We start from the raw sequence: 21,722 nt of genomic DNA, 5'->3' as shown, positions 1-21,722 counted from the left end.
GTGGAGGCCTGTCAAAGCTAGAAAGGGTTTAGTCCTCTTGATTTGTTTTGAGGACCAGTTTTTGTAGCAATTGTTCTGAACCATTCATAAGGGAGTGAACTTTGATATTTTCCTTTTTATTAGGATTGCACCCGGATGTATCCAGATATAGCTTCTCTGTTGATAGGAGGAGCTTTGCCCCTAGATATGCAATATAGAGTTTGCATTCTTTTTAAAGAAAGGTGCCTTCTGTGATCAAAACAGGCTAACTAGTAATCTGTTAGCATATAGCATTACAGTTCATGAATCAGGCTTCTGCATCTATGCAGTGTGCCAGTGGTTTCAAGAAGTCCATGCTTATTTTAATCTAATTTAATTTTCTTTACTAAATGGGTGGTTAAGATCTTAGTGCAGCATTTAAAAATTACAGTACTTCTGCTTTTTTCATTGTGCCTCTCTTGAAGCATATCCTACCAGATTATGGTACCTCCTCACTTCATTGACAGGTGACTAAGTTTTTCGTTTATCTTTTTAAGTCGTTATGCATTTATTGCAGACATTAGAACTTCACTTTATATACTTGAAGTTATTTATTATTATGATGGTCTCTGAAACTTTATTTCATGGCTATTAGACTAAATTCCCTATTATTAGTCTCTATGTTAACTTTTGGCAGCTTCTTAGAGAATTTTCTTGATTAAAAACCTGATCAACAAAGCCTGAAGTTGAGATGTTGATTTCCATTTTTCTTTGTGCATGTTTTATATGGCAGTTGTGAATCCCATTTTCATATACTACTAATGTGCATGTATCTTGTTTCAGCTTTTAGACATGCTTAAATTCTACACTGGTTTTGAAATTAATGACCAGACTGGGAACGCTTTGACAGAAAATGAGATGACTACAATTCACTATGATAGAATTACTTCTTTACAGGTATGCAAAAAATGGGTTTCACTTTTAATATCTTTTTTAAAATATAATTTGCAAGTAAGGTGGTGATTCTGGTCTTTATAAAAGGAAACAGCTTGTTTTTCCTACTGTATTGAAGGGAATGGTGCTAATTTTTCAGTTCCTTTCTCTGCATATCTTTGCTCAGAAATATATTGAACTCCAAATAACACACACTTCAAACTGCATGAGCAAATTAAAGAGCGTAACCTAACTCAAGTGTCAGTCACAATTAATAAGCCTATTGTCACTTCAGCAGAACACCACCACCTCCTGTTTTGATCTTATCAACTCATTAGCTAGGAAAGATAAGTCTACATAAGGCTTACTTGTGTGGGAAATCCAGGGTTCAGGAAGAAGTGTTGTTGGTTATACAATAGACGGCACTTTTCCTCAGAATTAGTACAGGCAATCCCCTGGTTACGTCAGTTGGACCCCTAGTTACGAACGGGAGGGAGGGTCCCCGGTAGTGTGGGGTGCCTCCCCCACTGTTGCTGCCTCCGGCGGCACGGGAGGCGCTTCCCCCCAGCAGACCAGGGAGACGCGGAGCAGCTTTTCTCGCCGCGGAGGACGCGGGCGGCGGGATCGTTGAGACGCGCCGTGGTCCTGCCGCCCGCGTCCTCTGCGGCGAGAAAAGCCGCTCCGCGACTCCCTGGTCTGCTGGGGCGGGGGCGCAGCTAGTGCGCCCCCCCCTTCTCCAGCAGACCAGGCTTTTCTCACCGACGCCTGGGGTAGAGCAGCTGGGGGGCTGTCGAGTTGGTCCCACAGCGCCGAGGTGCGGCACTACTGTACCAACCCGGCAGCACCCCAGCTGCTCTGCCCCAGGCATCCCCAAGTCAGCCGCTGCTGAAACTGACCAGCTGCTGACTACAGGAAGCCCGAGGCAGAGCTGCTCTGCCCCAGGCTTTCTGGAATCAGCTGCTGGTCAGTTTCAGCAGCAGCTGACTTGGGGACACTTGGGGCAGAGCAGCTGGAGTGCTGCCAGGTTGGTCCAGTAGCGCCGAGGAGCGGCGCTACCAGACCAACCCGGCAGCAGTCCAGCTGCTCTGCCCCAGGCGTGTCCGATTCAGTCGCTGCTGGTCAGTTTCAACAGCGGCTGAATCTGGACGCTTGGGACAGAGCAGCTGGGGCACTGCCAGGGGACCAACCTGGCAGCACCCCAGCTGCTCTACCCCAGATGTCCCCAATTCAGCTGCTGCTGAAACTGATCAGCAGCTGATTCCAGGAAGCCCGGGGTAAAGCAGCTCTGCCTCGGGCTTCCTGTAGTCAGCTGCTGGTCAGTTTCAGGAGCGGCTGAATCGGGGACACCTGGGGTACAATATGTAAAAGTTCCGACTTACATACAAATTCAACTTAAGAACAAACCTCCAGTCCCTATCTTGTACGTAACCCGGGGACTGCCTGTACTCAGTATATATTTTGATAGTACCTACTGCTAATAACACTTTTAGATGAGATATAAACCAAGTCCTGACTATCTGTGGTCATTTTGGGACTTTTCACAAGAGCGCTATGCATGTTTCACATGGTTGGGGTTACTATGTAAAGGTCAGTTTAACCTCTCCTTACATTTTTGGGGGGATTTTCTAGAGAGCTGCTTTTGCGCATTTCCCAGAACTATACGATTTTGCTCTTTCAAGTGTGGCAGCAGTGGATACTCGTGTTTCGTTGGAAAAGCTGTGCGGACCCCTTAGGTAAGCCTTAAATATAGAAATTCAGTTCCTCTGTTTCAAGTCTTCCAGCTTTTTTATGTATATTGTGTACATGTGTAATGCTGTAATGAAAATGTGTCACATTGCAAATTGACTCCTGGTTGGGAAAAGGCATTTGAAATTGAGACTCTTGGGTTTTGCTTCTGATTTTCTGGATGTGCTTTAGTTTATTCCTTTTGTGGAAGTGAATACATAAACACCTTGCCCCATTTGGGTAAGATGAAATGAGTTTCATCTCTGGATGGAGTGAAAGGAACACCATCCATTTGAAATCTAGTCTTTTTTTTAAAAATAGAAAAGTTAATATTTTTGTAACTTTGTGCCCTCAAGTCATCTTGCCATTTTTTGTGACATTACCATAGCTGACATTTTGAAAATGTTTTCCTTTCGTTATTGCTATATAAAAGGCCCACATAAATCACTGGGGATATGTCTACACTACCCTCCTAGTTCGAACTAGGAGGGTAATGTAGGCATACTGCACTTGCAAATGAAGCCCGGGATTTGAATTTCCCGGGCTTCATTTGCATAAGCGGGGAGCCGCCATTTTTAAAACCCCGCTGGTTCGAACCCCGTGCAGCGCGGCTACACGGGGCACGAACTAGGTAGTTCGAACTAGGCTTCCTAGTTCGAACTACCGTTACTCCTCGTGAAATGAGGAGTAACGGTAGTTCGAACTAGGAAACCTAGTTCGAACTACCTAGTTCGTGCCCCGTGTAGCCACGCTGCACGGGGTTCGAACCAGCGGGGTTTTAAAAATGGCGGCTCCCCGCTTATGCAAATGAAGCCCGGGAAATTCAAATCCCGGGCTTCATTTGCAAGTGCGGTATGCCTACATTACCCCGCTAGTTCGAACTAGCGGGGTAGTGTAGACGTACCCTGGGTTAATTTGAGCCACTCTTTTGCCAAAAATTCTAATCTTAGTTACAGTTCAAATATTTTCATAGAAGTAACATTGTGTATGTTTGTTATAGTTACAGTAGTCATTTTGTAAGTCAGTGCTTCCCAATTTTATTTGGCCACGGAACCCTTTTCAGCTTGAAAGAATTTCCAGCAACCCCTAGGGTTGCTAGGGGTAAAATATGTTGAGCCCAAAAAAAAAAAAAAAAAAAAGTCCCACCACAAAAAGGCTCTGTCTCTTTATGAGGGGGCCGGGGAGTGCTGAGTTCTCATGGAACCCTTACTTTGGGAAACACTGTTGTAAGTTGACTGGATGTCCCTTTGTCTGCTGTTGTAACAATTCTTAATGCAGTTCTGGGATCTCTTATACCGAAGGATAGGTTAAACTGCTTTTTGTCTGTCTGGTCATATTCTTAGTTTTCTTACTATTTAGTCTTAATAATACTACCAAAACAATAACAGTAGCAGTGAATATAATCCCCCTCCTCAAAGCACCTTCTCTTGAATAGTTGTTTGTTAGAATTAGTTTTCTACTAGTCAGATATAATAGACTAATCCCGAAAAATTTAGACCTTATCTAGACGGGCATTTAAACATGTCATATTTGCATGTAATGTGTGCTAAAACATTTTAAAAGTCTAATGTGGATAGGTACTCAGCTTTTAATACATTAGCTCTACACTGGACCGCTGTAGACCACTTCAGAAAATATTAAAGGCAGTGTATATTATCTGTTCAAATCTCTCTCTCTCATATATTTATGTTTCTAGTTTTTGTATGTGAATTCTTTCTGAATATTTGAGCTGTATCTGTCATTATTTGTTAGTCACTTTCTATAATGTTATAAATGCTGTGCTCATCACCTCTAGGCAATTACTAGATAAAGTAATTAAATAAAAACTTTGCTTAACTTTTAAGTTTCTTTAGAGGTTTTTTTTGTTTTTTTGCAATAGTTTTACAGATCAGGTTACACAAACAAGTCTTTTTTTTTAAAAAGTTTTCATAAAAGCTGTTAAAAAATTCACCCAGTGACTCTTGTATTCTCCTCTCTCCCCTCTCAACATTATGCAGCCCAAACACACTCCACCGGGTGGCATCATACCTCTGCTTGTTACCAGCTCTACCTGAAGGGGAAGATACAAGCTATGACAAAGAATTTCTTCTGGAATTATTGGTAAATCCCACACACGATCATCTGTGTGTTTTTTCTTGCAGGAATGATTGTGTTCACTTTTTCATACTGAATAAAATCACAGCAATTGCAGTTCTACAGCTGCCAGCCACATGATGGCTTTCACACTTAGGAGTGCCTTATGAACTACAGCAGTATGATGACTGAGTTAATAGGAAACAAATGTGAATTCAAATGTAATAATTAATGACTAAATTTTAAACAGGGAAAAGGATGACATGAAATATAGCTCGTCTGTGAAAATTGTAGTGTATCTAAATCAGTGAGGGGCAACCTAAACTAGTGAGTAGGCTGGTTGAGTGTTCCTCCTTCATCTCAGTGGGCCACAAGATTGTCGTAATCAAGACAGTCTCCTGGAAAAGGGTAGTTTTAGATTTTCAGTTGGATGCAGAGGGAGCAAGCACGTGGCTCTCAGTGTTACACATATATTTCACATGCCATTTCTATAATTGCATGTCACTGTTGTAAAATCTGTAAGAAAAGAACTACATGGACAAAAATCAGCAGGATCTTGCAGTCCTGTGTGTGGGCAACAGTTTAAAAAAAAAAAAGTCTTGTGGGCCACACACACAACCCCAATAGGCCATGGGATGCCTACCACTGGTCTAAACAGTGGCAGCTTTAGAAGACTGTTAGCAGTGTCTCATCAGCAGTTGCTTAAATTCCACATATCAAAGTTGTTACAGCATGTGTAGAAGTTTGCATGAATCCTTAGTTATTTATACCAGTTTAAAAATATATTTAGATTGTGATATTTTTCCGTGCTGTCTAGAGGGATTTAAACCTTGAATTCCCATAAAATTTAAGTGAGAATTTATAATATTGGAATATTTTCTTGGTGTTTGTGTGAGCAGTTTGAAGTCAGATAGTGGAGTGATCCTGCTGTCAGTGTGAGGTATCCTCAAACAGGATGCCGTGGTGTCAGATTTTTTTGTATAGGGTCTTGATAGTGATATTTATTGCTGAGTATGAAATATCAGCCTTAACTACTCTAAACAAACATTGGAGTTCAGAAAAATATAGTGAAACTTTGTTTCTTCTTCAGTTTAAATTATAACCTTGCTACGGAACCTTTTTTGAGCAGTTTTCTAAAACTTCTTTTTAATAGGGGAAGAGAACCTTTCCTCTCCTGTCTTGTCAGGACACTGAAATTACAGGCAGTCCCCGGGTTACGTACAAGATAGGGACTGTAGGTTTGTTCTTAAGTTGAATCTGTATGTAAGTCGGAACTGGCGTCCAGATTCAGCCGCTGTTGAAACTGATGAGTTGAAACAGCGGCTGAATCTGGACGCCAGTTCTGACTTACATACAGATTCAACTTAAGAACCCCAGGCATCCCCAAGTCAGCTGCTGCTGAAACTGATCAGCGGCTGATTCCAGGAAGCCCGGGGCAGAGGCTTCCTGTAGTCAGCCATTGGTCAGTTTCAGCAGCGGCTGACTTGGGGACGCCTGGGGCAGAGCAGCTGGGGTGCTGCTGGGGGTTGGTCCAGTAGCGCTGCCGCTGGACCAACCCAGCAGCACCCAAGCTGCTCTGCCCCAGGCGTCCTGATTCAACCGCTGCTGAAACTGACCAGCAGTGGCTGAATCGGGACGCCTGGGGCAGAGCAGCTGGGGTGCTGCTGGGTTGGTCCAGTAGCGCCCAGAGCGGCGCTACGGGACCAACCGGCAGCGCCCCAGCTGCTGTACCACAGGCGTCCAGAGCAAAGCCACGGAGCAGGGGGCCAGCGGGACAGCCGAGACGCGCCGTGGCTGTCCTGCTGCCCTCGGGCTCCGCTCTGCTTTGCTCCCTGTCCCCCTGGTCTGCAGACCAGGGGGACGGGGAGCAAAGCAGAGCAAAGCCGCGGAGCACACGGGCAGCGGACAGCCCAGACGTGTCTGGGCTGTCTGCTGCCCGCGTGTTCCGCCGCTTTGCTTCCTCTCCCTGGTCTGCTGGAGACCAGGGAGAGGGCCCCGTTCGTAACTGCGGATCCGACTTAAGTCGGATCTGTGTAGCTCGGGGACTGCCTGTATAGTGGGAGACTGCAGTATTAAAATCTGTGTTTGAACTATTTATGATATGATACTACTGAGATGCATGCTAACTTCTCTGTGATAATCATGTAGATTGATTTGTGTTTGATAATGCATCATCGAATATCAGCTGTGCTCTCCAAAAACCTGATCCAAAAGCCCTTTTAAGTGAGTGGGACTTTGGGACAGATCCTTGATTAATGTATTATTAAATAGGCTTAGTTTTCAGAGGTGTAAACCTGACCACTAAAATTACACCTGAAGTTGTTTGTCATATTAGTAAAATGGGACTTGTTTCATTGTTTTTAATTTAAGTTTTTGAGATTAAATATTCTGCTAACACAGTTGGGGCTATTTTAGGATTTTCTTCAATGTACAAACAAGATTGATTCATTAAAGAAAAATAAAACACATACCCAGCAATAAATTTGTGATGTCTTAAGGTGCTTTATCATTTCAGTTTGTTGTGCTTATTGATGATATGATCTTTTTAGTGTTTACTTCCTAGATAACCATCTTATAAATTATTTGTCATTTGTGTAGATAAAATTTGTCTTGATTAGGCTTTGGTATAAATGTACACTTTTGCTTTCCTAGGTGTCTCGTCATGCACGTCGAATATCTCAGATTCAGCAGCTTAACCAGATGCCTCTGTATCCCACAGAGAAGATTATTTGGGATGAAAATATTGTCCCAACTGAGTACTATTCTGGAGAAGGTAGGTATCTTCAAATATATTTGGATTACTTTAAACTTCTTAATTCAAAGGACTTATAGTTAATTCTATTTCATTAATAACCATTCCATAGCCTCTAATTCTGGGCAATATTTACTTTTGGCTACTTGAATGCCTTTTAACTTTCAGAAATAAAATCAGTTTTTATAAGCATTTTGAACTGAAGTGCATAAATTTTGATCAGTAATGAGTGTCTTCATTACCAATTAGATAAGCATAGATTAAAAAGAATAATCAAAGCTTGGGGTAAGTAATAAAACTATCTAATTTACTCTATGTATAAGCACAGAAAAACACATTAATACTGTTTGCCTCCTAGAAGTGAAATGTAGAGAGTTTGAAAGAAAAATGACTCGTATCAGAGTTTTACAGAAAGCAGGAAGTGAAGTCTTTTGAATGCCTTTAAAATAACTTTGTATTTTTCAAAATAAAAGTCAGTGTAGTGTGGTGAGGTTTTGTCACTTACAGTTTAAACTGAAAATCCCAAACTCTAATACATATCCTGACAACTAATATCTGTACAATACATCTGCTTATGCTTAATTTTGGGTATTAATTTTAAATGTGTTTGCCAGTAATTGTTTGTCAATTAATCAATGTATATAATGTTAAGGATAAAAGTGCTTATCTACATTAATCACAGAATGTCCCACTGGGCAATTCAGGATGGAATCCATAGTCTTTGTGGCAGTCAGGTGCCATAATAATGTTTAGGGAAAACATGGAATTTCTAATGTCAGCTTAATCTGTTTCTTTATTGCCACAGATCTGTTCCTGATGTCAGCTAAGTAATTCCATAAAGCTCTGCCACTGCTAGTGCTGTAGGAAATGTAGAGCCACTCTCTTCCATGATTGAGAATTAATCAGTCAGGGAAGATGTTTAAATTCTCTGAACCAAAATTGTTTTCTTTTAAATCTGATTTTTTTTTTTATTTTAAAGCAAACAAAGCATTCTACTTTTAATAGCAATCTGGATATTCTTTGTAAATGAGCACACACACAGCAGAATAATAACGTATACTTACAACAGCCCTAATATTATGGTTTTTTGTTTTCTAACATGACTGAGATTCTGCAGAGTAACAGGTTCCTTTTTCCTTACCACAATGGTATCTGGAAACTGCAGTGTTAACTTGATCACTCTAATCTCTCCTGGAAAGTAATACTTGACCTGCTTGAAAATCAAATTTTCTTCTTAATCAGGCAAACAATCTGGCTGCATTCCAGAACAGGCAACATTCTTAACCCAAGGGCACAAGACCATCCAGTTATGCAGTTTCCTCCCCCATACTCACATCGGTGGAAAGTGTTTCTTTGAAACAGTCTGTTCCAGAGAATTACTTTAGTTAGGAAATACATATTTGTGTTTGTGCACACCTTCATATACATTTTTGTGTACTGTTAGGTCTGGTGGATTCTGTCACAACAGAGAGGTTTTGCACATGACAGTTCTGTTTCTGTGGGTGGAGAGGCAGTGTGTACTAAGGATGTTAAAGACTAGTTGACTATCCGATGATAAAATGCGCCTGCGTTGAGCCCAGAGTTAGCGGGACTTCCTGCTGGCTCCAGGCTGCATGCGGAGTTCCAGCTTTGAAATGCGAAAGAACCCCCCACTGAGGCTCTTGTACATTTCAAAGGAGGAATGTGGAAGTGCCTATCAAATAGTTCATGGAAATTCAATCAATGACTTGATTAGTAAATTAATCAATATTTAACATCCTTAGTGTATACATGAGTTGTTGCACACAAATGGAGAATACCTTTGAAAATTAAGCTTAAAAAATTACCTCTGTTCTTGAAGTGAAGTAGTGATATGGAAGAGAATAGCTACAGTAACATTGCCAGCAGAATGTAGATCATTAGTTAAGGCCATGAGTGCTGCTTCTCGTAATAGTGAGTCTGTAGAAATCCTGGTTTTAATGGTGCCCTTTTCTTTGTGAAACTTCCATTTATACCTATTAGTAAATGGGATTTTTTACTGATACACAACAAAAATGGACAGTTTTATTTTCAGAATAGTGAACTGAAATCAGTGTTTGAAAGAAACTGCCTTTGGTCCTATGTGATTATTCATTTCTGATCGACTAGTTTCATAGTTTCACATTGCAAAATGTTAATATTGTATGCTGTGCTGAATTGCAATCAGCCCTTTATATAATTTGTCTAACTGCATGCACATGCAGAACTATGTTAAACTTAACATCTTTAAGGTTGCAAAGGCCAGTACTCCAAAGTGGGAAATGATAGGATCTAGGCTTGTCTGTTCTTTCTTAATTCTAGGATTTTCTAATTTCTGAGTGCTTGAGTGGGATTTTTTTTATATGCAGTTTCCTAGGTTTTAAAAACAAACTGAACAACCAGAAATACCATCTGTCACAGTTCAGGGCCTGTATTTCAGTTGCACCTGTATTTGTTCTCAGTGGTCCAGCAAGTACACACCCTCCTTAGCCATCCTTTCTTATGTGTGGAAACACACTTTCTGCTGCCTTTGGATTGAGGTGTTTCCAGGCTGCACAGTTGCCTGCTTTCATTTTTATTCCCAGCACAGATAGCTTTCCTAGGGACATCTTCTCACTTTGGTTATCAAGTGTAACCATGACAGTTATAAATTACCACACAGTGTTTCCTATGCATCTCTACTTTATTCTTAACATAAAAAGGGTTATAGAGAAATCATTAAAAACAATAAAAGAATATACACGTTGGCTTATAAGCTTACCAGAGTTCACCCTAATATGCATTTTAGCAGGAGCAGTTTTTCAGCCCCTACCCAACAGAATTTTTTGTAGTCATAAGTTCATCATGGCTATAGTTCATACAAGCAGTCGATTGTGTGAGATCAGAATAGACCCAGTCCTCCTAATCCCATTCTAAGGATTGGGGCCATCCATGAACCAGGTTCCCTGCACATTTTCTGGATCAGGAAGAAGGCCGTGAGCCAGTTTTAAACAACTATATCTATCCAAAACCTCTGTCTCTCTGTCTCTCTCACTGGAGCATATAGTTTGAACTAGTATGCATAGCTCTCTAGAGTGCTCCAAAGGGTTGATAACAGAAGAAGTACATTAGCATTCCTCCACTTTCTATTCGAGAAGGTACATGCAGTGCTGCAATCACGCATACACAGTTGCATTATTAATGGAATGTACCCCAAAGGTATTTAATCCTATTCAGTATGGTTGAGTTTAATTAAATAAAGCTATTTTTTCAGGGTATTACAGGATATTGTCTCTGTGCCTACCGCCTGCCCCCCCCCCCATCCTCCTCTGCTCAAGCAGTTAATTGGTTAAACATTATGTTTAATTGATTAAATGGGGTTTTACATCCCTAATGTGGACTGACCCTAGAGTGTGTCTGGATACTTTGTCAGTAGATTTCACAGAAGATTGCAACCAGCAGATGATGATGAGACTAAAATCTTGGGTTTCATTCCAGGCTCTGGAAATGGATATGCTGAACTGGGCACAGACTCTTTGGCCCATTCTTCCTGACATTTTATCTATCTATAGCTTCATGGAATAGAAATATGTTCTATCCATTTACTTTATTGGCAGTGAATCTCTGTGCTTGTGGAAGCCAACATGTGGTGTATGCCAGAAAGATTTCAAGGATAATATTGCATGTTACAAGAGGTTTTCATGCTTTCACAGTTCATAAACAAAGGTGTGAAACTAGGACAGTAGTCAAGTGAAAGTATTAAATGTGCAAAGATCTTTTTAGCATATTTACCATTTTTTCTCCTAGAAAAGTCTAGGTTTTTTAAAAAGACAGTGTGAGGGTTTTACCAGTTTAATATTTTTCCCCAGAAGTTTGGCTTTTTTGGGACATAAAAGGTTTTCATGGGGGAAGCGGATGGGGCTCTTTCAGATGGTGATATGGAAGATGTTGCTGCTTATGGACTGAAATCTACTCCTTTCTTCAGCCTCTTTCTTTAGCACAACCTTGTTTGCTTGCAGTGTGCAGGAGGGGAGTGAGAAGCAAAGAACTGGGTTCTGGCAGCTTAGGTAGTGTTTCTCAACCAGTGGTACGAGTACCCTTAGGGGTACTCGAGAGAAATCTGAGGAGTATGTCAGCACAACTGAAATTTGGAGAAAACTGAATTTTTGTTGTAAGTTTTACAGCGTTTTGTTATTTTTGTACTTTTTACACCCAAAGATTTCATCGCCTGCCCGGCTACAATTACGTTGTTTAAACAAATGTGTTGCCATGGTAGAAAAAATGTTTGTGTCTGAAAACTGTAGGTATTGGGGATATTTTTTTTAAAGGGGTACTTTATAAAAAAAGGTTGAGAAACACTGGCTTAGATGACCTGACCACTACATCCAGGGGAAGACTTTCTCAGCTGTCCTTTGGTGCATACCTGCTCGCCCTGCTCCTCTCTTGGTGGATGGTTTTGTTTACCAATCTTCTCCCGTTTTTTAAACAAAGCCTGATAATTTCCTAGGAAGCTAAAATTCAAAACCAAAGGCGTTCTAATTGAGCAGCATGTTAGAACTTGAGTTGCAGAGCAACTCTAGTATTCCCATAATGTAGACTGAAAATACAACTCTTTATTTTGGAGAGGCAGGGTGAGTGAGGTAGTAACTTTTATTGGACCAGACTTTTTTGTTGGTAAGAGAAATGAGCTTTCAAACTATGCATCACTTTTCTTGAGGTCTGAGAAGTACTTTGAATGTCACAACTAAACACGAATGTCACAGCTAAACACAAAGTCAGTCAGATAGTACGCACATATTCTAATGGACTATTCAAGGTGAAATGGACTATTAGTCTGGGACTAAAAGGGCTACAACACTGATGCTCTTTATTCTGGGTATTCTGTGCCCAATTTTTAACACACTTCGATCTTCCTCCATTGGTTGGGCATAATTAAAACTATTCACTTGAAGTTTCCTAGGAATGATTTTATGCCAAGGTGGAAAGATTTGAAAATTTTGAGCTAATTGGACAGGGAATTTGAGAGAACATGGTTCAATGAATGTAGAAATTTTGCCTCTAGAACATTTTCCGTGTGTGCGCGCGCGAGAGAGAGGTGGTAGGTGTGTGTGTGTGTGTGTGTGTGAGAGTGAGAGAGTTTGGGTTGTTGGGGTTTTTTTTGGGGGGGGTCCCATCGTAGCTCCACTGCCTTGGCTTAGATTAAATACTTTTTGGAGTTTTTAATCTCCAAACCTGGCACCATTAATACTTGGGGGGGTTGTTGCTGTCATTATTTAGCCAGTTAAAACAATTTTCTGCATAAAATACCATCTCTGTAGTTCCATGTGCCTCAGTATGGATAGCTACAGTGCTGGAAATATAAGATACAGAATGAGGGGGGCCAGGTGGGAGGTGTGGTTTTTAGTTGAAACAAATGAGAAGGGACAGCACTAAGGATGTTAAGTATCAATTAATTTACTAGTACTAAAGATGTTAAGTATCAATTCATTTTCATTGACTACTCAACTAGTCATTAAGGAAGGACACTTTGAGCACTCACTTCCGGCTCAGGCTGCATCTGAGCACAACTCCTGGCTGCTACTCTGCACTCTTAAAGGGACAGAGGGGAGCCAGCGTGCAAAGATGCTGGCTTATTCTCTGCTCCCCCGCTGGGTATCGGGACAACCCTCGTGGTGCCCCTCTGCATTTTTTTAAAGGGATGCAGGAGTGGCAGCTGGCACCCCCTCCTCACACTGCTCCTCTGCATTTTTAAAGGGACACAGCAGTGGTAGTCGTCTTATACTGAGACAGACAAGTGGACAGGCTGCTGCTGCTGTGTGCCTTTAAAAATGCAGAAGGGCAGTGTGAGGTGAGTTGGGGAGAGGGGGGTAGCTGACGCTGCTGCTTCCCCTTTAAAAATGCGGGGGGGGCGGCAACATGAGGATTGTCCTGAGACCTGGTGGGTGACCAGAGAATGAGCCAGTGTCTTTGCACACTGGCTCCCCTCTGTCCCTTTAAGAGTGTGGATGAGGGGGCAGAGTGATCAAGTAGTTGATAAACTCCTGCTTATCGGGTAGCACTATCGGGTAGTCGACTACTTGACTACTCCTTCACATCTATAGACAGCACAGAGTGATGGGACCAGTATGGGCAGTACTTACCTCAGAGATAAATTATCTTTTCCTGTTCCTACTACTGTGCCCTCTTCATAGCTCCATCAACAAAAGTGTATTGGTGGGAGGTGGAAATAGAATAATACAACAAATGTTCATAAATAAAGAACCTTTACTTTGTTCCTATATCACTATTACTATGATGTATCCAAAATTAGCACCCTATCCTCAAACAATGTGTTCTTTTACTATATTACTGACAGGAAAATTAAAGGCAACCTTCAGGTTTATTTCTTCTGCTCCATAATGACTAGAGAAGGATGGAGAACATGAGGATTTTTTTTTCATTTTTCTCCCTTTCTGGTGTATCATCTTGTCTGGTTTTATGAGAGGTGTTTTTGTAAGTGTTTGGTGATGGTTATTGTGAGCACTATATAGTGAACGAATGATGATACAGAATCTTTGGATAAAGCAGCTCTTTGTTAAATGTTGTTTCTTCATCAGAAATAAAGATATCAACTTAATAATAGTAATTAAAAATCCTCCCTTCCTCTTTCAGTTGTTCAGGCTTTATCCTTAGCTCTAGTTTTCTAGTTATCAGTCTTAAAGCCTAGAAAAGCTTAAGTACTAATGTAAAAACAAGCAGAATCAGCCTGACTCTCAATTTTTTATTTGTTTTTTTTTTGGTTTCTAGTAAAGAAACCACCTAACTTGTCCCATGAAGTGCATCATTTCTACATCAGAAACTTTTTTTAGAGAATTGTCCTATATGGTTGTTCTTAATGTGGTCATCTGTAGTGAAGTAAGACAAGTCTCTTTTTACCAATAACTGAAAATAGTTTGCCGTAGCAGTGCAAAGATAAGTGCCTTTGTATGTAACTGTAGTACCTAAAAGCGACAGTCAACAAACTAAAATAGCACTTGAAGGTGATTTGTAAAGGGATGTGTGGCCTTTGTGCTCCCCTTGTTGTTATATGTAGAAGAAAGTAACTCTTTTGTCATGATAGGAGAAGAATTAAAGCATGATGATGGAATTGCATATAATGTTTATGAATATGTAAAACCAGTGAATTTGTTAGAGTAACAGAAGAACTAATGTTTTCATTTTCTTAGGCTGCCTCGCTCTTCCTAAACTGAATTTACAGTTTCTGACTCTTCACGACTACCTTCTACGGAATTTCAACCTCTTCCGCTTAGAGTCTACATATGAGATCAGACAGGATATTGAGGATAGTGTCAGCAGGATGAAACCTTGGTAATATTTCTGTACTAACTAAAACAAACCTAACACCACACTTTCAGAAGTGGCTAAAGATTTTTTTGGGGTTAAATAAATAGTGATGTCTGCATTATAAAGTGTATATGTTCATCTAAATAGCAGCCGATTGTATCCACTTTTTATAGGAAGGTATAGCTGTGGTGTTCCATAATCTCTTCTAAAATACTGTTCTGTGCAAGATTAACTTTCTAATAATATTATGAAAATATATTCTGGGTATGGTTGCCCATGAAGATTGGTTGTGACCACTGTGTAACATTAAGACATTTTTCTTAAGTTTTAACTGCAAATTTCACTTTATCAACTATTGTTCTGATTTATTATTTGCATCTTTACTATGGATTAAGGATGGTAAATTGCAGTTTTCTGGCTAATCGTGTAGTCGATACAAATTTTATCGACTACATGATAAGTTAAGGGCCGCTTAAATTATTCAACAGTTTAAAGAAAATCTGAATGCAGCAATGGTTAATGTCTTGAACACCCCCCTCCCCTTTTTTTTTTTTTTTTTTTAAGGCAATCAGAATATGGAGGCATTGTGTTTGGTGGATGGGCTCGAATGGCACAACCCATTGTGTCTTTCACTGTGGTAGAAGTGGCAAAACCCAATATTGGTGAAAACTGGCCAATGCGAGTACGAGCAGACGTTACAATTCATTTGAATGTAAGAGATCACATCAAAGATGAATGGCAAGGTACTCATTACTGACACAAAAATGAACTTTTGATACCCATCGTGGATACTCTCAGAATTTGGCATAAATATAGAGCTGTTAAAGTACCCTGACCCTAGTCAGTATTATGGTGCAGAAATAGCTATACTGCTGTTGAGGTTGGTATACAAGGTTTGGTTTTAACAGGAGATTTTAAACTTTTATATTGCAAAAATCCAATACTCAATATTTTTATGGTGCTTTGAAAATAAATTGATAGAGGAAAAAAATAAGTGTTTAAAAAATTCTTCTGTTCAATGGCTCTCCTCTTCCTTTCCCGATCATGTCACTTTTTCATACTCTTTTGCAAGAAATCTAAAATATTTGTTGTGCTAATCTCTAGAATATTAGTTATAGATAGATTGTGTCTCTAGAGAACCTTTTTTGTCAATAATGGACATTTATTTGCACCAAGTGGAATTTGCCAAATTTGACTATAAATCTGATGTATCACAAATGTACTTTTGTATACAAATAAACATGTCTGTCCTCATGTAAACCATATAACCTAGGAAAACATTCCTTGAGCTGGCAAAGAATGTACCAAGAATTAAAATCTTACCTCTGATGCTGTGAAATTCTCATACAGTTCTCTAAAACCATCAACCCCAACCTAGAAAATAGTTAGGGAACAGCCACTGAATGCTTTACTCTTAGTACCTACAAAAAAGGGATGGTTGGAGGCTGATCACATGATGGATCTTGGATGTTTAAATAGATACACCAAGCAAATAAGTTTTTTCCATGATCTCCTCCCTGAATCCATTCCTCTATATTGTGATGAGTTGTCAGCAGTTTTCACTGAAGGTGGGACTTCTGGACATAAAAATGTGATCCTCTATGGCCCAAGCTGAAAGAACTCACTGTTAGTTCAGTCAGCAGTAGTCTAATAAACTGTCTTCTGTGAAATGACAGCCATTCTCTATCTCGGCAGGGCAGAAAGGAACTGTTCCTAACCAGTCTTCCATTCTCTTTATTATGGCTCTTGTACTTAGCTTTAAATAGTCAGGTCTCTTCCTCATCAGTATGGGGTAAAGCGCCACTATAATTTCAGAATAGTGATAGAAATGTAGCCGTGTTAGTCTGGGGTAGTTGAAGCAAAATGCAGGACAATGTAGCACTTTAAAGACTAACAAGATGGTTTATTAGATGATGAGCTTTCGTGGGCCAGACCCACTTCCTCAGATCAAATAGTGGAAGAAAGTAGTCACAACCATATATACCAAAGGATACAATTTGAAAAAATGAACAAATATGAAAAGGACAAATCACATTGCAGAACAGAAGGGTGATGCGGGGGGGTGGGAAGGGGGAGGAAGGAAGACACTTACCTTCCTTCTTCCCCCTTCCCACCCCCCCGCATCACCCTTCTGTTCTGCAATGTGATTTGTCCTTTTCATATTTGTTCATTTTTTTAAATTGTATCCTTTGGTATATATGGTTGTGACTACTTTCTTCCACTATTTGATCTGAGGAAGTGGGTCTGGCCCACGAAAGCTCATCATCTAATAAACCATCTTGTTAGTCTTTAAAGTGCTACATTGTCCTGCATTTTGCTTCAACTATAATTTCAGGCTTTCACATACCATTACAGGATTCTACAATAATCTTTCACCCTTAGAGGGTTCTTTTTTGAAGAACCTACTTCATGTTTTTCATCCTGTTCAGAAGCTGTCTCCTTTCTATATGCCTGACGTGATACGCATCAAAGTAACAAACACAATTATAAGCTATCATCAGAACATACTCATGGTTTTTTGGTTTTTTTTTAAGCTGAGTGATTATTGCATAAGCCTCTGAATATGAAGTGTGTCGTCATGACACCAACCCATGCACTGTTCTGTTTTGTCTGCTCTAGTAGATAGTCGAACTACACAAACCAAGGAAATTTGGACCCGGCATGAATACTTTGGACAGAGGTGTGAATAAACTACACCATCTGGCCAACTTAGCTATGGTGACAAACCCCCTTCTGTAGATACTGTTAGACAAATGCTTTTGTCATGTATTTAATGTCATTTTGGTGATTACTATGCTCAATTACTATGCTGCCAGAAACATGTCTCATAAGAACGGCCGTACTGGGTCAGACAAAAGGTCCATCTAGCCCAGTAGCCTGTCTACCGACAGTGGCCAACACCAGGTGCCCCAGAGAGGGTGGACCGAAGACAGTGATCAAGTGATTTGTATCCTGCCATCCCTCTCCAGCCTCTGACAAACAGAGGCCAAGGACACCATTTTATCCCCTGGCTAATAGCCTTGTTTGGACCTAACCTCTATGAAATTATCTAGCTTCTCTTGGCATATGCTATATCTAGACAAGGCTTGGCTGTCATTTTTGCAGAGGTAGTAGTTGGAAATCTGTTTATTTGCATCTCACTAGTAACTGATCTACAGCTGTGTATTGACATTGACTCACCTAAACTCACCAAACTGAGTGAGTGGGCAACAAAATGGCAAATGAAATTTAACGTGGATAAGTGTAAAGTAATGCACACTGGGAAAAATAACCCCAACTATATGTACAGCATGATGGGGGCTAATTTGGCTACAACAAATCAGGAAAGAGATCTTGGAGTTATCGTGGATAGTTCTCTGAAAACTTCCACACAAGTGTGCAGTGGTGGTCAAAAAGGCAAATAGGATGCTAGGAATTATTAAGAAAGGGATAGAAAATAAGACCCAGAATATCTTACTGCCCCTGTATAAAACTGTGGTACGCCCACATCTTGAATACTGTGTACAGATATGGTCTCCTCACCTCAAAAAAGATATTTTGGCCTTGGAAAGGGTTGAGAAAAGGGAAACTAAAATGATTAGGGGTTTGGAACGGGTCCCATATGAAGAGAGGTTAAAGCGACTGGGACTTTTCAGTTTAGAAAAGAGGAGGCTAAGGGGGGGATATGATAAAGGTCTATAAAATCATGAGTGGTGTAGAGAGGGTCGATAAAGAAAAGTTATTTATTAGTTCCCTAAATAGAAGAACTAGAAGACACCAAATGAAATTAATGGGTAGCAGGTTTAAAACTAATAAAATAAAAGTTCTTCTTCACACAGTGCGTAGTCAACCTGTGGAACTCCTTGCCAGAGGAGGCTGTGAAGGCTAGGACTATAACAGAGTTTAAAGAGAAGCTAGATAATTTCATGGAGGTTAGGTCCATAAAAGGCTATTAGCCAAGGGAATAGAAATGGCATCCCTGGCCTCTGTTTGTCAGAGGCTGAAGAAGGATGGCAGGAGACAAATCGCTGGATCATTGTCTTTGATCCACCCTCTCTGGGGCACCTGGTGCTGGCCACTGTCAGCAGACAGGCTACAGGGCTAGATGGACCTTTGGTCTGACCCAGTACGACCGTTCTTATGACTCTGAAAAGGGACTAGGTCTCCAAAATAAAAATTACCTATACCAGTACTGTTGGAATGATATAAAAAGTAAGGCTACCCATTAATCATGGGTATTTTTAGTAAAAGTCATGGACAGGTCACAGGCATTAAACAAAAAATTCATGGATCTTGACATGTTTATGGTACTATATACCTCTAACTAAAACTTGGGTGCTCTGCTGGTGGAGAGAGAGAGAATTTGGCAGGATTGTCAGGCTCCCTCTGCGTGGCTTCTCAGAATCAGCAACATGTCCTTCAGCTTCTGGGTGGAGGCAGACCAATCGGAGCTCTATGCACTGCTCCCACCCTGAGCACTAGGAACAGCACCCAGTGGGAGCTGCAGAGGCAGGATGCAGCGCAGCCTGGCTATGCCTCTGCCTAGGAGCCATGGGACGTATTTGGGGAGCCCCCTGAGGTAAGCGTCTCCCAGAGCCCTCCTCACCCCCTCGCCTGCTCTAAGCCTGGGGTTGAAGCTCCACTGCTATTGGGGAACACGGTGTCCTGAAACTATCCCAGCAGCAGCTACCTAGGGGCTTCCTAAATTGCTTAGGCAGCTTCTGGGTTAACTGTGCTAGTTGCTGCAGAATCCACTGAGGTCATTAGAGGTAATGGAATTCATGACCTTTGTGACAGATTTGCAACCTGAAGGAAAAGAGAGTGTCTGCAGTACATGAAAGTCTGCCTTTAGTGTGTGTTTGTTAAAAACTTACCATATTTATTTTATATTGTATGATTAACTTTAAATGGATATCAAGATGGACAACCGCATTAGTCAGTTTGAAAAAAAATCCTCCAATACTCTGAGGAAATTAATAGTTGTACAATTTTTATTCTGGAGGGCTCTAAAGTGAAAACTACTCAACTGGATAGGTGCCTGACAGCAAGCCCAATATGCTGAATATTACATTTGCATATCTTCTGTGTTATACTGTGATTCCATTTCCTTTTGTTAGCAAGCAGACTATTGCTTGTACAAAAACAGAGCAGACAAGTAGTGCAGAGAGATAGTGTGACCTACATGCTTGTAGTCACCTTTCCACTGAAAATATAAAATGAATCAGATTTGTTCCACAACTTTAAAGGAAACAGACATTGACTTGGTTAAAGCCAGTGTTTTTCCGGTTGTGCTTTTTAATACTGTCAGGAATTGCCAGCTGGCACAGTATATCCTAGGCTTCCTAGTGCAATATCAGTAGGCAACACTTTGTGCTTGGGGAATTGCACTTGAATTGACCTTGTTGGCAAGCTGCATAGAAGCAATTATTCATATTCTGCAGTGACATTGACTGATAATCCTTAAATTCAGTTAGAGTGAGACCTGTTAAATATGCTAGAGTTGGATAGTTTGTTGATTTTTAGACGGACATGTAGTACGAATGCTAAATGCAGAACATGCATTGAATTGATAGCAATAGATGTAATTTTTGGATTGTGATATGAGTTTAAGTCCCAGCTCAGATCAGATTGTGTAACATAGTAACTTCTCAGTAGTATTTATTAATAGAAATTTCCGTGTTAGGTTTATTGTTGTCTTATGGGAAAGAAGGCAAGATACCTTATGCGCAGTACAATAACAATAAAGACTCCTGCGGCGCCCTAGAGACCAACAGATTTATTAGGGCATAAGCTTTCATAGGAAAAACTCAGTTCATTAGATGAATTAGAGTGGAACTTACAGAAGCAAGGGTATAGATATACAGTAAACTTCCGATAATCCGGCACCTTTAGGACCCGGGGGGTGCTGGATTATCAGATTTGCTGGACTATCGGAAGCGGGGACTATAAGGAGTCTGGGGTGGGGGGGATGCCACCCCAGATCCCTCATAGCCCCCACTTCCGATAGTCCGGCTTTGCCCCAGGCGTCCCTGATTCAGCCGCTGCTGGTCAGTTTCAGCAGTGGCTGACTTGGGGATGCCTGGGGCAGAGCAGCTGGGGTGCTGCTGGGTTGGTCCCGCAGCGCCACTCCTCGGCGCTACTGGACCAACCCGGCAGCACCCCAGCTGCTCTGCCCCAGGTGTCCCCAAGACAGCCGCCGCTGATACTGATCAGCGGCTGACTCCAGGAAGCCCAAGGCAGAGTTGCTCTGCCCTGGGCTTCCTGGAGTCAGCCGTTGGTCAGTTTCAACAGCGGCTAAATCCAGATTCCTGGGACAGAGCAGCTGGGGCGCTGCTGGGTTGATCAGTTTCAGCAGCGGCTGAATCGGGAAAGCCGGGGGCAAAGCAGCTCCAATGGTCCGGCTGTTCGGAGCACTTCCGGGTTCCTGATGGTGCCAGACCATCAGGAGTGCCGGACCAACAGATGCTGTACTATCGGAGTTTTACTGTATTTGGAATTGATCCTGCTTTGGACAGGGGGCTGGACTTGATGACCTCCTGAGGTCTCTTCCAGCCCTAGGATTCTATGATATTAGGAAGAAGTTGCTTGTGTTAATGAAGCTTATCAAGTCAGTGTAGAAGTGGGTCATTTACAGCATTTGGTGAGGAGATATGAATATCTAGAGAGGTGAAATTGCCTTTGTAATTAGGGATGTTAAATATCAGTTAATTGAATAGTTGATTAACTTCATGAATTCTTATTGGTTACTCAACTATTCTGTAGGCTGTGGGGGTGGGGCCAGCAGCCAGTGCACTCCAGCCCCGCTCCCAAGGAGCCCCCTGCCACTCTGTGCTGCTTCCTCTGTTTTAGAGGCAGCAGTGTGGGGTTCCAGGTGGGAGCTCATCCAAGAAGGGACCCAGTTCAAAACCCAGCTCCTCTCACTGACTGGCTACCTGCCAGCCTGCGCTGCTGCCTCTAATATAGAGGTAGCAGTGCAGGGTGGCAGTAGCCTCTGTCTGGTGGG

General features: G+C 41.3%; 1 protein-coding gene across 1 annotated transcript in view; it reads left to right on the top strand.

Moving 5' to 3' along the window:
- The window catches only part of AQR (aquarius intron-binding spliceosomal factor), a 96,285-nt gene that overhangs the window by 26,527 nt on the left and 48,036 nt on the right, over positions 1-21,722 (top strand). Inside the window, exons 12-17 of the mRNA XM_006123267.5 lie at positions 802-915; positions 2,521-2,624; positions 4,614-4,716; positions 7,342-7,462; positions 14,623-14,764; positions 15,305-15,483. Of these exons, the coding sequence (XP_006123329.3) occupies positions 802-915; positions 2,521-2,624; positions 4,614-4,716; positions 7,342-7,462; positions 14,623-14,764; positions 15,305-15,483 (763 nt within the window). The remainder of the gene's footprint in view (positions 1-801; positions 916-2,520; positions 2,625-4,613; positions 4,717-7,341; positions 7,463-14,622; positions 14,765-15,304; positions 15,484-21,722) is intronic.

This window comes from Pelodiscus sinensis, chromosome 5 (genome assembly GCF_052426305.1).
Source record: "Pelodiscus sinensis isolate ZL-2025 chromosome 5, ASM5242630v1, whole genome shotgun sequence".
Lineage (NCBI taxonomy): Eukaryota > Metazoa > Chordata > Testudines > Trionychidae > Pelodiscus > Pelodiscus sinensis.
Note: the sequence above shows the minus strand (reverse complement) of the source record. Positions and strands in the feature narration are given on the sequence as shown.